Here is a 17,270-nt window from a genome sequence, read left to right as displayed (position 1 = left end):
AAAAGACTGTTTATGAGGTTATTTTTACGGTCGAAAATTATCTGAATTCCCCGCCGAGTCGAGTGGGCTGCGCGTTAGGCGGCTGTTGCGCTGGCACTGGGGCGCGCGGGCGGTATGACGTCAGAGCAGGGCCTGCACGTGGCGCCCGGTGACGTCATCGGGCCGGGGCCAATAACACTGCAGGGCGGTGCAGGCTCGACGCCGCGTCACGCCCGCAGAGCACGTCGAGTCAGTCGGTCAAACCATAGAGCAACGTTGGCTGTAGAACGATCTTTTCTCCTGAGCAAGGGGCCGATATTACCCATACAACTGTAGACCTAACTCACGTGATCCACAACTACTACCACCACAGAAAGAAAATTAAATTCACATATAGTCTACATGAACAAAAAATAGACAAACTTCAGAGTCCAAAGAGTAATAGATAATTGTCCATGGATGTGATACACGAATAAAAATCTGAAACACTCATAATTACAGAAATTAAATATTGTTTTGAGGAAAGACTCTGTATGTTGCTACGCGTACACAACGCTACCTCAACAGATAGTCGTTTTTAGTCAAACATTATTAAATATGAAGTTTAAAAAGTTTGCGAAGAACTTTTAATATAAAATATTTATGTAATGAAATAGAACTTCATTGTAGGCTACTAGTACGTGATTTGACAAATGCAGAGAAACGTGAGAAGACATAAACTTATATTTACTAACTAAAAATGTATGTACGTAGTCTCTGTCGATTACATAATAACGTATTTGTTGATTGTTGTATGTTTTAGTAACCGAAAAATAATTATATGTGTGTGGTGTTATTAAAAGTAGTGTAGGACAAAAACACAAATATTTTATTTCCCACATTTATAATAATTTGTAAGTTACTCTGTTTCCAAACACAAAAAGATATTAAACATTCCATCTGCATTGCATTTATGTGGATTTACTTCTTCTTTTTTTTGCAACAGTAGACATTTACATAAAATTTGTTTCTATTTATGACAATGACAAAAATAAATCAAATACTCTTTAGGTTCTTTTATAGTGGAATGAATAATTTTTTAAAAGATTTTTGGAACACACTTTAAGTCAAAAAATTATTTACCCATAGCATTGTGGCAACCATATAAGTAAATAATATGTAATTTAAATTCTTTATAAACGTGTATTGTGATAGGATATAATTAAAATGTCATGATAATTGACAGTAGAAGCCTCGTAATTGTAACGTTGTATCCTGGACCTGTACTGTATTTAAATGTAATTTACATACTCGACAAAGGTTGTTCGTTAAATGGCAGTTTATTTTGTGAGAATTAATTATTTTGTTCGTGTCTCACAGGCTTAAGCCTCGCGAGAGGCATCCTAAATGTTAAATAGTGGTTTGGAGGCCGACGTAATAAGTAATATGAACGAAAAAAGCCAAAGAAAACTGACTATACTTTGGTGACGCCTAGTTTGCTAACAAACGTAGAGAATTTAATTATAGCCCCTCTATCGACAAGTTAATGCAAAGCTATTTACGTTTCATATTTAATTATTATTTTTTGTATTAAATATTCGCTATAAAACTTAAGCTGAGAGTAAGTTATAACTTGAGATATTTGACCAAAAAAGTTACCTATAGCGAATTATTAACATTTCGTAGAGCTATTGTAAATTCCGTGCAGTAAAGTTCCGAATATCAACTTTTTTTCTCCCGTTGGTGATTGTGTATGCAAAGAGTTGAAAGGAATTTCTGTGACAAAAGAGAAATTTTCATTTAATACTTATTGGATTTTGGTCCAAGGAGCGAGATGGAAATCGTGTTTGAGGAGGAAAATGTTCACGAATAAATTTTAACGAGGTTTGATGAACAATGCTGTCTAGTGGACTCCATTATACTTCTCTGCAAGCTAAATTTGTAAAGGCCTGAAAGTTTGTCTTTAAACGTATTAGCTCAAATACCTGAGGTCATCTTTTTCCGTACCTACATGTTGGTTAAATTTATAAATAGGCCTTTTCGCATATTATAAGGTAGTGAAATGTTGCGAATCTACGTTTGGTAGAAATTTGATTTTTTAAAACCTATTTCAAGTATATTTAATTGTGAGTGTAGGGTCTTTAATTAAGAGTTAAAGGTTCGAATTTAGCTTTGACAGTTTTAATATTTATATTTTCTTGATTTTTTTATGGTAGTGTGCTGAATGACGTATAGTTTACTAATATAAATACAATTTTAAATTACTTTCAATTTTTATTGATAATTTGTGTTCATCTAGTAATAAATTACTTACGTAAAAATAGTTAAAAGTCAGTTACCTTACAATTTAAACGGTAAACCTAATTCTGATACTATGTAGGCGTTCATGATTGTGATACGAAACTTGTATCGTAACTGAAGAAGCAACAATCATTGTATTTTAACACCACAGAAATTTTTTTACCCTGTAAACCATTAAAAAAAATTAAAAATTGTATGAAACTTGAGGCAACGATATTTTCGTACTCAAAACTAGTTAAAAGTTTAGTTGGAGAAATGAAAACCATTATTTCGAAGAGACTTCATAACTTATGCCTCACTGATTCACTTATAACACCGACATTACCATGAGCTAACGACAGCGACCAGTAGAAAAAAAAATCCTTACCGCAGATGCCAAAATATTTGTACAACGTACAGTTTTCTGTCACACATCTGAGCTCGTCCACGATAAGGGCAACGACCTTTGTCATAAAATTAATAATTAATCAGTCTACACAATTTAAAAAGTTATTTTTCAGCATGCATGTGAAATTGCTTTGCTAAGCGTTCTTTAGATTGGTTCAGAAAACCATATTTTAAAACATTTGGCCAATAGAAAACATCAAATCGAAATACTTTTACAAAAGTTAAAAAAAATGAGTAAAATTTGCTCTCAGATCTAGAGTGAGTGCCTATCGGGTAAATGCTATGCGACAGTAGATGTGCGTGATGCCATCCTTATTACTACTCTTATTCATCTTAAAAAAAAACTAATAACTCCTGACAGTTGGGTGATTTTTCGCACTCTACAGAAACTAATTTCGTTACCTTTCGAAAAAAAAAATATTAATTGCCTCTTCCATGTAGAAGGTTGATTGCTTGTCATCGTTATCGAGAGTTTCAACTCGAAATCAAATAGAATTCTCTTTTTAAATAAGGCGCAAATGTATCCTCTGAAGCTCGTTCAATGCGACGCTTTATATTGCCAGTGTGAATAAATCTTAATGTAATGGAAACTCTTTTTAAAAATCTGAATATAAACTTGTATAAATCTTGTGAAAATGTTTACAACATTCGTGCTTAATTATATGCATATATTTAGTACATTACATTAATAATTTTGTTTTGCAAACGTACGTATATAATTTTAAAAATTGGTTTTACAGATCCTTCCTAAAACCAGTATCAAAAGAAAAAACATTAAAATTGCATTTAATAAAATAATCATATCAAATTATACTATTTCTTAAAGTTTTCAAATTACTTGAGATAGAATTCTATATCTTTACGCTTTTGAATCCAAATGAATTTATAACACACTAATAATCGCAGCATTAGAATATGATCTAATAACGTAGCTAATTATTAATTAGTATTATAAATATATGCTTTAATCTATAAAAAGTAATTATTTTATACCTTCAATCCATTCAAATAGAAATATAGCATTTTTTTCTCTCGGTAGTCACGAAAAATACTTTTTGAAATGACAAACTTATATTTAAAACTAAGATGAGTAAACGACTTGTATTCTTTCCTTGTTTCTAAAGATAAATTTAAATAAAAAACATAGCATTTTTTATATTTTAGTTATATTTACATTGCTACGCTCCAATAAATAAAAAATTATTTGAAAACATTACTTATCAGTAATGATGGATTCGGTTTTATTTGGGATAGCATAAAAAATCTCAGAGAAAGCTTTACTGTATTATCTTGGCGTAATTTCTGGAAACTTGCATGCACGTTCCACATTACCAAAGCATCGTGTTTCAAACCACGTGACTGTTTAGTGTTTTTTTATGTCCTATGTTGCATTAACTTTTAAATCAAAATTTGTGCTGAAAACATTTAAAGAAAAATAATTTTCTCTATAAGACGATAACATACTGGTTCGTGCATAACATCAAGAACTGTTTATACAGAATAAAAAGTTTTTCACAATTATACCATTGTCAACTTATGTTTGTTAAGTTATGTGTGTGGTGTGCAAAGCATCACCATATTCCTGTCACGAAATGTGCCCTAAACCCTAGTTTCGTTCTCTTGGTGATTTGCGTGGAACGAAGGTCTTTGTGGTCAATGCCATAGCCCATTATATCAGTTTTCGATACAAAAGCCTTTCTTTATCTAAGTACACTGCTATTTAATCTCATTTCAATAACGTAATTTTTTTGGGAAGAATATCTTAGAAAAAGTCTTTTATTCATAGTTTTTATAGTTGTGCACATTTGACTATTTTTAATCTGTAGCCATGTTATAATTTGAGCAAAACACGACGGTTGAAGAGAATTTATTTTACGTAAACTATTAAGTCCTAAAAAAATTAAAAAGGCTAATTTAAACTATTTTCGAAACAACCCTAAATATCTTAAGATGAGGTTTGCTTGTGATATCGTTCAAAATGTATTACTTATTTACCCTAATGATAAGCTAATGATAACTAAGTTTATGCAATTTAATGTTGACATTCTTTTCGCTGTAAATTTGCGAAATAAAAGTAATGAACTCTTCAATAGTTTTTTTAATGGAAGTGATGCCGTACTTAAGAATTCCCAAAAATAAGAAAAGTTATAATGCAGTTTTATGAGTGGGGCAGTTGCGGTATAGCCATTTTATAGAGGTGGTATTTAACAGGGAGATTATTTTCAAACCCAGGCATGAAATTTCTAAAAAGTGGTAACAAAGGTCTAAATAAGTTTTATTCTGCTACTGCTGCTTTTTCAATAGTGTTTGTACACCGTTAAAAATATTCACCTTCATTTTACGAAGATCGCTGGTTACAAATTATCCACGGATCTTCGTAAGTACACAGCTATCTTCCTAAATTAACGGACACTAAATTATCTTACTTTTAACATGATTCCAAATAAATATTCTTGATATATTAGCAAAACATTCAATAACTGGTTAAGTCCACATCAAGAACCTTCTTCTTTTGTCTACGTGTTTTGTTTTTTACTTTGTATAGAACGAATAACACAAAGGAAAATTTAAAATACGCGTATTTTCCGCGAGTATTCGGCTATTTGAAATTATGAAAAAACTCTAGGTTTATTTGAGATAAATTCTTAGTTGAAAAGTCCGTAAATTAACTGCAATTTCTAACATTGTAAACAACTTCATGTGGTTGTGAGTGTTTGTAAACAAAATTCATATGTTGCATGGCAGAATACACTTTTGGAGTGCAGTGATGCTACGGAATTCTCGTAACTCTGATTGTGATTGTCTACTCCTCAATTGTCGTAAAGGCAAATGAATGACGTTGTTACCATATTTATTTTATTTTATTTAAATTATCTAAAAAAAATTTATTCGTGTGGAAAATAGTTATTTATTTGCTTGGTTAACTTTGTAAGTAGGCCTACTATTCATTTTTATGTGAATAGTGGGATTGAAAATGTAAAAAAAATACTCATAGACTTAAGAGTTTAGCTTCATAAGTGTAATTTATTTTTGGTATGTGAACACTGTCATTTGAAATGTCAAAAGAACTTATACACTTGTGAGGTAGACTTTATAAGTTTAATTTATGTTTGATTGAAGTGTTTTCTTCTTTAATTTTATTCAGCTGGAGATCATGATTTAACATCATGCCAAAAATATAAAAAGGCAGTAGCGTATAAGAGGTATTATCAAAGGCAACGTGGGAATAATCCACCAAAAGAGGCGCCAAAAAGAGCCAGTGAACGGATGCGAGAGTACAGGTTGCGGAAAAAAGTTTATTTTAATTATTTGTGATCGTACCCGCATCCTTAGTATCCTCAATTATTATCTTTTGTTCAATAAAAAATACTAATATTATAAATCTATATCCATACCAAATAAGCAAGACGTTTCAATTCTGTTGCGCGTGGAATGCACGCACACATTTTCCCCAGTAGATCTTCAGTAGAAAGGTTTTAACATAAAACACATGTTGAAAATGCCCATTTTTAGCTATGTTGAAGACCAAATTGATGTTTACCAACCGCAAAATAACTTGAAAGTATATATACATCCAGTATGTATAGTCTGAAGATAGTTTTATTTCCATGTGAAACAGGAATTCGTTCGGTAATTTCTTATAAACATATGTGTATTGAAAATAGTCTGCAACGTAATGCCACACTATGCAGGCGGGTACCTTAGTTTCGGTTTGCTTAAAAAAATATTTCTTATGTCTAAATCAAAATGAGAAATTAAGTTTATCTAAACTATATAGATTTTTAAAATAAATTTCTCTTTTTAATTGATACTTTGCATTATTTTTGTAATATATCGTGATTTTTCACGTAAAAATAGTTTAAAGTCCATGTTTCTCGAATTATTGGTGTTTTGTGGAAACTATTGCATCAAAATATTATTTACCCGTGAAAATATTTAAATTGAAAAATCAACGTTTTGTTTGGTAATGAAAATTGTCGTTTAATAACTTAATATCAGCATTCTTGAAAATTTCTAGAAAAATGGACTTGAATAAATAAACGTAAAAGAGTGAATAAGTATAGATATTTGAGGAAGAATATAAACCTATGTAATTAAATGTCTTTTTTTCCAGATTCAAGGAGACTGAAACAGTCTTCGATCGCTCGTATGTACTTTAAGGCGTTTTATTCACCCTTTTATTCCATTTAGAATAGTTTAATCTGCACTGTAGTTTGGAAAATTACTCCAAAACGTTTGAGTTGAAAAAATTGCTAGGATAGGAGATCTTTGCTTGCATTTTGATTTCCTACATGAACATTCCACCATACATTAGCTGCCTTTATTTTCTAAGAATGCACTTACTGTTTGTGTTGTTTATTTTTCGCTCCTAACAACTGGATTAACTTGCCATTATAATGCACTTAGCATGCTTGTGTGGTTGTAAAAGTGTAAAGGTATGGTTTTTACTTAGTACGTAGATGTGTGTCCTAATATTTTTTTTTTGACAATTTTACTGTAACTAGCTAATTCATACGTACTTGGTTGCGATTCTCTACCCATAAAAGTTAAAATCAGAGTTTACTGTGCTTTGGCCGTAGCTCAGTTTAAGCAACTTAAGAACTGAATTTAAAAAAACTTTCTTAGAGTACCTATTCTTGAGCTCTCTCAGTATTTTGGATCTGGATATTTCGTGATCAGTGAGTAGCATCTGGCACTTATGTTTGTAAGTATTATGTACTTACATATTTACGTATATATGTACACATAAATGTACGTATATATGTACGTATGTATGTAAGTACGTATGTTTTTCCGTATGTGCGTTTCAATGTAGGTAGGTATGTACGTATGTACATGGGTGTGTTAGTAAGTATGTATGTGCGTGTGTATGAATCAATTTACGTACGTATATACAGGTTAGTAAATATATAGGGACGTGTGTATGCATGCATTTACGCATGTGTGTACTTATGCTCGTATGTTGGTACTTATTTACGTATATATAGCTATATAGATAGTACTTATATAATTTGAATTTTTCTCAAACTATATTTGAGTATTTTTATAACGCTAAGATATTTGTTCCCCCGCGAATGCAGCTAGCTAAGTACAGTGTAGAAACAAATTTTGACAGTGAAACATAACAGTTGAGAAAAGGTAATTGGCATTCTTTCAGTGATCAGTAGCAGACACATCAGAGTAGAGATGGAATAGGGGAGTTGGGTGGAAGTAGAGAGAACTTCCCTTCCTACTCCTAGCTTCTAAAAAAAAGTTATTTATAATTTATTATTTAATATAACTGCGTTAAGTATTTTTTAAGTTAATAAATGGTTTCCTCGGAAAAATAGACATGCATCCTTGGTTATATATATTTACAATCTGTTTCATATAAAATGTCTCAATCTTGATATTTCTCAAAATTAGTACCATTTGTTTGCGAATCATTCAGCTTATATTGTTCTGTCAAGATGATTTATTAACAACTTCATGTGGTTGTTAGTGTTTCTTAAACAAACGTTATGTGTTAATATTCAAGTAACTTTTGGGAACTGGGTGTGACTGATTGTACTTCAAATATCGGCCCACGTTTGAGACTAGTTACACGTTACAATCTTTACACCTGTCAACAAATGGCTTGATAAATCTTTGCGTTGGCGAGGTTGAACTCACGTTTAAACTGAAATAAAACATAGTTCTGTGGCAATCACATTTTATCGATACAAGCCTTATAAAATATTTGGTGGTGACAAAAAATAGTTTTGTAGTGGCCACAAAGCGCTGTCACAAATTAATGGTTTTGTTGATACTGCATAGTGGTTTTTTGTTGTCATCCCAAATTATTTGGTAGTTGCTACCAAAAGTTTTATATTTTTGCCAGGTTAATAAAGTGATGCCAGGATTTAACAAAAGTAACGTTACTAAACGTCGAAAGATTCGTGGATTTCTTACCATTGAACTGAACGCTGTTGCGAACATTATCAGAACTTAATTTCAATCAACTGTTTGCAACCGACAACCGCTGCTTTAGAATTCATTGTCTGAAAAGCCCATTGAAAGCATATACTTACGTAAGAGTATGTAGGCACATAGATTCGGTTTACCGAACCTAAGTGAAAGCCTTGTATTTCCTTTCTTTAGCGCGAGATTAATTATAAAGTAATTACATGATGAAAGTTCAGAAAAAAACATATTTGTTAGGTTCCTGAAGTTTTAAAAATGGGAATTGGTAAATAATTTAAAAGGAATTGAGCACATAAATAAACAGACTACTAACAACGTACGACGAAGAAATTAGCATAGCATCAAAGGCAATATGTACTTGAGGCAAACTTAATCTTAAAAAATACCTGAACAGAGATAATTCTGTAGCTACCATTTTTTTTACACAAACATTGAAGGGTAAAGAAAAATTAATATTGTTACGATTTATAATGTCGGGTTAGTAAGGGATAGCCCAATAAGGTTTTATTACAGTTTTATTGATTACTAATATTTACATTTATAATAAATAATTGTACCTAAACATGTCCAATCTCAAATAACTGGCAGTTAAAAATGTTTGTCCTCAAGTCACTAATGTCTGTCAAGTTCTGCAGTTCGCACTCCTCACTGGAGTTAAGCAACAGGAAAGCTTCTTTTTTTTAAAAAAAAATTATAGACGCTGTAGTGGCTTAATTGGTAAATTTTAATGATTTGTTTCTTTGACAATGGTTCAGTGAGAAGAGAAATTACTTTGCTAGATGTAAAGCATCGTCAGAAATGAGGCTACATGTATTTAATGCAAAACAAGATCGAGAAAAAAAAATTATATGTTTAAAATATTAATCTATTTGTTAAAGTGAAAGTTATATTTGAGCGGTTTTAAACGACTTTCTAACACAACGTGAGCGGGGTTTCTACTGACACTGTTGGCAACCCTGTGCCCGGATTGGTCGCTCCCGCAAGTCTGCCAACTGCTGTACGAGCATCGGGGCCCATCCCAACACATCCCAGCAGTTAGCACGTGTGAAATTTGTGCGCCTGTATTGGAGACGATGATAAAAAGAAATAAGAAGAGGTTTCAAGTCTCATTTCGACGTGCCTGGTTTTTTTTTTTCAAACCGAGTTTGAAGGCAGATGTTCGACACCAATTCCTAAATGTTAAAAACTACCGAAATAAATAGTAAATCTTGAGCTAGTTTTCACTTCAGTGCTAATTTTTTAAAAAATTACCAGAGAGCAAAAAAAAAAAAAAAATACGGTGTCACGCACATATTCTTTGTTAACCATTGGCTAAAACAAGTAATTATTATAATCCGGTGATCGGCCTGAAAAGCCAGTTGGCATTCCTCAGCGTGGGTTCAGGGCGAACTATAGGCGAGATGATAGTGGGTGATCCGTCCTTGCATTCCGCAGTGCAGTGATGAAGCGCGAACACGACAAGTCCTGAACTCTGAAAGAAAAATTTTAAACAATTTAAAAATCTTCTACCGGGCCAGAAATCGAACACGTGACAATTGTTCCACAAAATTAGAAGCTCTAACCACTTTTTTTTTAAATTTCAATATTAGGCTCATTGGTGTTTTTGTTTTTTTAAATTCACAAACGAATTCCCTCATTTAGAACTTAATTGTTGACATATTGAGTTTAATTGACTGTGACGACGAGTTTGTGATTAATTTTGACGGTTACAAATTCGCACCGAAGCCGGCGAGCGTCCAACAGCGCTAAGTAGGTCGGCTCCACTGGGCCAAAGGTCGGATACACAACTTCAGCAGTGCGAAAATTTTACAGAAGATTGCAGCGAAATATTTAAAACAGATACTTTATCAAAGCAAGCAAAGTAATTAAGTTCACGATTATGATTTCTTTTTAATAAGGAGTTTTGTATTTTGTATGTTTTGTAGGAATGGGTTCATAAAGCGCAATTAATATTTTGCTGAAAGTTGTGCAAAAAAAATTCATAAACTTGTTAACAAATAATTATTTTGTAAAACATATTTATACTGTGACGATTTTTAAGATTAAAGTTACAAAATATGTAAGCAAGTCAATTCCCGATGATCGTTATTTTATCCACGTGTGTGTGACCAGAGGCAATGATGTACCGTGTTCCGACATGAGAAAAAGAAAACTTTTTGCTGGAAGTGTGTCGTCATCTAGGTAGCTGAAAGACATATCGCCTGTATTCAATAACGAGATTTGCCAGCCCGTGAGGATAATGGAGTTGTGATGATATAGAAGGATTTCTGACTTGCGCACGTGAGGTCATGGTTTAATACTCTCAAACTTTGTACCGCTGCCAAGTGAGTGTTGCGATTTTCCCCCCATAATTACATTTTTAGAAATCCGGTTATGGAATTACGCAGTGTTATTTATTTATTACGGAAACGTAATGGCAGGTGTGAAATATGGCGTACCGTATATCAGCGTTTCACATGACAAATCCCACGCTAGGTTTGCAGTACAAAGTTGCAAGGATGATACTATCCAGCTTGTTAACATAAAAATCTTAGTTTGTATACAATCATTAGTTATAAAAAGCTAGTTTTTTATTTGTTTGTTTATTTAAGAACATGAAATTCTATCTATTGACATTATTATTACAGCTGGGGAAAAAATCATTCGGAAACACCAATTATTATTTCACAGGATTAACTTATTGTATCAGTCGGTCACTATCAATAACAAGGTATTCCATTATATCATGTTCTTTGCTCGAACAGAGCCAACATTTTAAATATAAAATTATATATAATTTGTTGACTAAATGGTTAAAATAAAGATGGCATATTAATAAATATTTCCAAAATTCTCATTCCAAATTTTTCTTTACAAAATACAGTGTTTCAGACATAATATTATACCTATTTTAAAATAAAGTTGTGTATAAAACCTTTGCGCTCTATGTCATATATCTGGCAACAGAGAACCAAAAATAACGAAGTGCTAATGGCAGAAATCGTGCATTGGAGAGTAAATATCCATTAAAATGAACACTACAAACGTAGGTTGTGGGTTGCTCTAGCACATGCGGCTCTTTTTAACAAGAAGGTAAACCATTTGTTAAGTACTTATTAGACATATAAATGCTAAAAATTAGTTTGTGCTATTTAAATATAAAGCGATTTACAAAACTATTTAATTTTTAAATTATTTATTCGGTGAATAGCTCGCTATTGCACAAGAGCGAGTGTTCATTTTTTTTATAGTCTAGTTTTTGGCGTTGGTTTCGCGCGTGTTTTACTGCACGAATAGTTGAGGTTACTGACGGGTAGGTATTCCTGGACGTTTGCTGCGCTGTCGCGGACCGCAGTTTTCTTGGCGCGCATCTTGCGCGAGCGGTTCTACGTCACCATCACTCTATGGAGACCCGGCTCCGCCCTCGCAGATTCCACGATCTCTCGCCTCGAGCAGCTGTCTCCGGTTGGCCGTCCCGCGTCGCGCGTAAATCTCCCTCCCCAGTTTGTTTGCGGCGATTGTAAACGGCGCCAGATGGGGCTGAAAAGGTGGCGAAGTTTATATGTCCCCCTTCCCCACCCCCTAAAGCCTCCCCCCCCCCCCCCAAAAAAAAAATTCCCGGAGGCACTGCGGTCCCGAGCCAGCCAAACAGCGGTTAGCATCCATCATGCCCGCGAATCCTGCTCTCTCTGAATAACAACATTCCAACAAGGGCATTCCGTGGCCACACACGACACAGCTACGTTCCTCTGCGAGGCGTGCCTGTATTTGTAAGCGTCGTAATCGGCCGTATTGCATAGTATTCCAGTGCTGAATACTCCATCACTGTCACCGTCACAAGACAGATATTGTGATGGTAATTGATGGTAATGATGAGTCGTTTTAGCTGAGGGGTCGTGAGGGCAGGCCACGCCACTGTGATGACAGCCGCGACGTCCCTAGGCTTGACAAGGCTGGGTGATCCTGCGGTGGTTTGTCATTGCCTTCCCTGAACCCAGGGAGAAGGTTTGAAAAAAAATCTCCTCCTCAGCCGGTAATCGAACCCGTGTTCCTTGGAGCACCAGCAAGGCACGGTAGCCACAGGAACAAATGGGCGGAAGTGATGGTAAATACGCTGTTAAGAAATCTCTCTTTAAAAATTGACGTATAACGCTGGTCACAGATTATCGAGGTATCTTAGCAGATTTACGGCTTCTGAGTTAAATTTCTTCAAACATGAACAGTCAATAATCATCTTCAAATGTTAATTTACAAAAAAAAAATTAATTTTACAGCAAAATCACTCTTCTTTCTTCTATGTGGCTTTTTGCTCTCTTTACAACGGAACACAGAAATCAGTTTCTACAAAGATCAGTTATCTGGAAATATAAAAAAAATACTTTCTTTAATTTGAGTTTCATTCTTGGTTGAAAAGACCCCGAAAATTCGTTGTAAGTTTTAATAATAAGTGCTATATTAAAATTCAAACATTTTACATTTGGACTATTTCTGCGATTGGACTTTTAAAGACTGTGAGCTACTGAACACACCTTAAATAAACACTAAACACTCAATAAACACTACCCAATGAGCTGTGGACGTTTTCCCAAGTGTGCAGAGGACTTTAGAGAGTCCATGCTGAACGTTTTTGAACCCGCGGAAACTTGCAAAGGGTATGAACGACCAAATTGCGACTGGTTTCAAAAGTGACTTAAAATGTTATGAGGGTATAATTACTGAAATTGTGTGAAATGATAACTATAATGACAGTAAGTAGATATTGTGTTTTCATTTTATCTTTGGTCCACCCTTTACGTGGAAGACTCTGAGCGGAAAAGAAACAATCTGGAGCGACCTATTTAGAAAATCTCCTAAGAGCTACCATTCAGTAAAGAACATGTTTGTTCAAGTAAGTGGGATCTGTAGAGTCTATACTAGACATCGTGAATTTTTCCCAAGGTGTTAACACTAAAGAACTACACAATTCACTATATCTTGTGTGCTAGTTAGAATCCACAGGTTGTGCAAAATCAAGACAGTAGCAGGTGTTTATTATCTGTGGCCATAATTTCTTTCTATCCTGATCTCCAAATGATTCGGTAGCATGAATTATAGGTTTTTGCTATTGGATTATGGTAATTTAGGGCATGATAAGTAATCTTTACTCTAACAACAATGGCAGGGACATGTATTTACCGTGAAAACATCTGTAAGCGAATTTTACTGTAGCAATATATGACCTTGATATCTACTGTTCCCTTGTAATTGGCGGCCGTCTGCAAGAGTTGGCTTCACTGGATGTCTATTATTGGTGTGTTGACGATTGACATTCACCTGAAATAAACCAAGCCCACCATGAAACACAGAAATTGCTACTAAGTTTTTAACACATAGCTGGTCTGGAAAGCTTTTCGCGAAAAATGCATGGCCCTAAACAAGAGTAATTCGGTGTACAGATATTCTCAGTCCAGGCTGTCAGGTAAAAATATATCGTATTTTAAAGGTCTCGACTAATAATAATGAAATGAAAAGCTGAAATTTTTTAGAGGGTTTTATTTTCAAGGAATTTTAACTACTGCTACCTGGAGTTATATTTGTATTATTGCACGTTTTTGCATTGCTTGAAGGTTTGGTAATATAACCAAACTTGGTGGATAACATGTGCCAATACCTATTGGATCCCGAGCTGTTGTGATACATAAAAGTTTACGTTGGTTACAAAGCCGCCAACCCACACATAAAACAAGGATGACTTGTGTTAGACTGCTTAGATGACTTTTATCCAGCGGAATTTTACTGTGTAAATTTTGCTCGCGTATGACTTGGAACCCTTTTTAGCCTGAAATGAAACGGGTAGACATTACACAAACAATGTCCCCTTTTTAATGAGGTATAATCGTGTAGAGGTCGTGAATATTATCGATTTCAGTTCAACTTATTGTTACGCAGGAGCGCATCGATATGCTGAGTGCCTAACACTCACCGCTTCGACAAATGACCCGATATGCTTCGCACCATAGTCCCTGCATTTGCATCACAAAGCCGGTTTTCACCCCGAGGGCTTGTGATGTACGCACTATAGCCGCTCTTGTAGAAGGAGATTACACATCTTGATAGTCCTGTGCGTTCGCTTTGTATAATGTTGAATACTTGCACAATTCAACAACTGTCACAAAAGACAATGTCTTTTAATTAAAAATGAATGACAGGACTTGAGGTCAACGTCAAGTAGTCATAGGCGTTTTTAAAAGTGGATTGGTTAGGGAAGGGGGGTGGGTGTAATTAATCGGTTAGATGGAGAAGTGATGGAATCCATCGGCGGGGAAAAATTGGGATACCCCGAGAAAAGGAAATCACCTCCACGTCTGCCACGTTTTCCGCTTGAGAAAATAATAATCCGGGCACGGAACACGATGGGAATAGAAACCCGGATATATTTAATTGTAGCCGAATGTTCAGACCACCCAACCCTTGTGGCTCTCTCCAATTAAAAATAAAGCTAATATACGTAGTGATTGTTATGTTGGATAGTAGGCCTCCGCTGACCATGCTAACTGAATGTGGACTTCTCATCCAGGGAATATTGCTTTAATCCCTGTTGTCTCCTTTCACATTGCCAGAAAGATTAAATTTAATACAAAATGTAAATTTAAGGCCAATTATTTGAACGTGACCAACACGCGTTTCGCACCAAACAAGCATCATCGTAAATTTCTGCTCTATTAAATGTTGACCTCTGTGATCATGTGCAAAATTTGTGGTGCTCTTGCGTAGTCTACGTTCCGTTTTCCCCACTCTAAGGCCCGTTCTGCAATGTCACGTAAAAGGAGACGGATATCACGGAACAGTTTGTCTACAATAGCGCGCTGACGGAGACGGACCCGTACGGATTATCTCGGCAATGCTGAGATACTCAGTTTACGTTGCTCCGCGTGACCAATTGAAGCTGAGTGTTAGGCTACAGTGGTAGGAATGTTTGTTTTATGTTCTAAATACGTCAAAAATTGTTTCAAGTGCAAAAATAGCTAGTGTTCTGTTATTACTTAGTTGATTATTTTCATTATATGTGTAAATTCTGCCCGTGGTATGATCTCGAAGCATGACATATTATTTTTTAAATTAAATGAATACTTCGTAACCTTTAAGTGTGGTCTGATTAGTTGCAGTTTGTAACGTTTCCGTGCATTGTGGAAGCAGCAGACGCGATAGTGAAATGTTCCGTGTCATTGCAGAACGGGCCTAAAGTGTTCCGCCCCGTTCTCTCTACCCCCTACCTCATTTTCCAATCTCGACAGCACTGCAGGCCTATCCAACCAATCAGTCAAGGAAGTCCAATCACAAACTACACCCCTGGGTTTGGCGGGCACGGTCTGTAACCCAACCAACCCTGATCCTCGCCGCTGGGAGATCCCGCCTGTCTGGGACGCTATCGGTGCTCAACTCGGCTCAGAAAGGTCGACGGTCCCTAAAACGCCGGAGATAATTTCCAATTTTGATTGAGCTTCAACTCAACATTACACACGATATTTGCGCGCTACGGTGATGGTCGGTCGAATTTCCTTGCGTGACAAAAATACCGTCTGTATTGAATCGCTAATAACTACGAGACTGATGATAATGCGTCAGTAGTCGCTAAAATAAATAAAACCAAATAATGCCCAAGTAGGGAGAATCTACCCGCTCTTAAGTCTCACCATAATAAAATCTTTAGTTGCGGAAAAAAAAAAAATTATGTTTGTTAACTTATTTCTCATATGGTCTTCAATAAAACAGTTTTTTCTAACCATTGTGTTCTGCAGTCTATTGTTTTGAAAATCTATAGACTTTTTTGTTGTGTTACGCTGGCAAATAAATAAGCCGAATGTTAGGGGGTGTTTACACAGGGAGAAAAATCGTAATTAAACCTGAAAAGCCACACATCCATGACTTTCACACAGGATTCTAGTGATTCTAGTTTTAGTCTAGGAACCACCACTAGTGGCCCAACGTCTATCAAGCGATTTGCAGTCTAGGAACCACCACTAGTGGTCTATCTAGCGAGTCCGGTAGTAAACAAATGAAAGTAATTTTTCTATAATTGAAAATCATGTCTGCAGCAGAATTTAAAGAATATTATTTATTATATTAAAAAAAATAAAATACATTTTTTATTTGAAATATTCAAGCCTTATTTTTGCGGTATTGAATTATCTGCCGAATGTACTTCTTGCCACGGGAAAAAAGATTTCTAAGCCAGAGAAAATGTTTTTTTTTTCTCTTGAGTGACAATTTCTTCTTATTTATCATTTTAAAATATACGTTTTCATCCCGCTGGTCATTGATAAGCCAATTAGCAATCACAATTTCAAACTGAATTATGAAATATCTACTGATCAAATTATTTCATTTAGTTTACGTCAGAATATAAAATATGTATTTATATTCGTATGCGTACCTTAAACAATATTTATATAATGTGAATGATGCTGATGATTATAACTTATACAGTTTTTTTGTAAAATGTTTTTCTAAGTTAATACATTTACAAGTAACTGAAGATCAAAAGCCATTAGTAAAATAAAAGTTAGTCATTTAATCACGTGTAATGTGAACTAGTTCACCAAAAAAGCCTATTTGTTTTCTCATGATAATTTTTATATGTAATGAGATTTAAATATGAAAATAATATCCATTGACATTAAACAGTTAAAATGTGAGTAGATTCAGAATCATAAATCTTTGTC

General features: G+C 34.6%; 1 protein-coding gene across 4 annotated transcripts in view; it reads left to right on the top strand.

Annotated features, from left to right (window-relative positions):
• Positions 1 to 17,270, top strand: part of LOC134533159 (3',5'-cyclic-AMP phosphodiesterase-like) — a 779,555-nt gene that overhangs the window by 412,808 nt on the left and 349,477 nt on the right. For 3 of the 4 annotated variants that reach the window (XM_063370518.1, XM_063370519.1, XM_063370521.1), the window contains one exon: positions 6,761 to 6,793. The exons of the other annotated variant lie outside the window; for it this stretch is intronic. In XM_063370518.1, the coding sequence (XP_063226588.1) occupies positions 6,761 to 6,793 (33 nt within the window). The remainder of the gene's footprint in view (positions 1 to 6,760; positions 6,794 to 17,270) is intronic. 4 annotated transcript variants of the gene reach the window in all.

Source organism: Bacillus rossius, chromosome 6 (assembly GCF_032445375.1).
Source record: "Bacillus rossius redtenbacheri isolate Brsri chromosome 6, Brsri_v3, whole genome shotgun sequence".
NCBI lineage: Eukaryota > Metazoa > Arthropoda > Insecta > Phasmatodea > Bacillidae > Bacillus > Bacillus rossius.
Note: the sequence above shows the minus strand (reverse complement) of the source record. Positions and strands in the feature narration are given on the sequence as shown.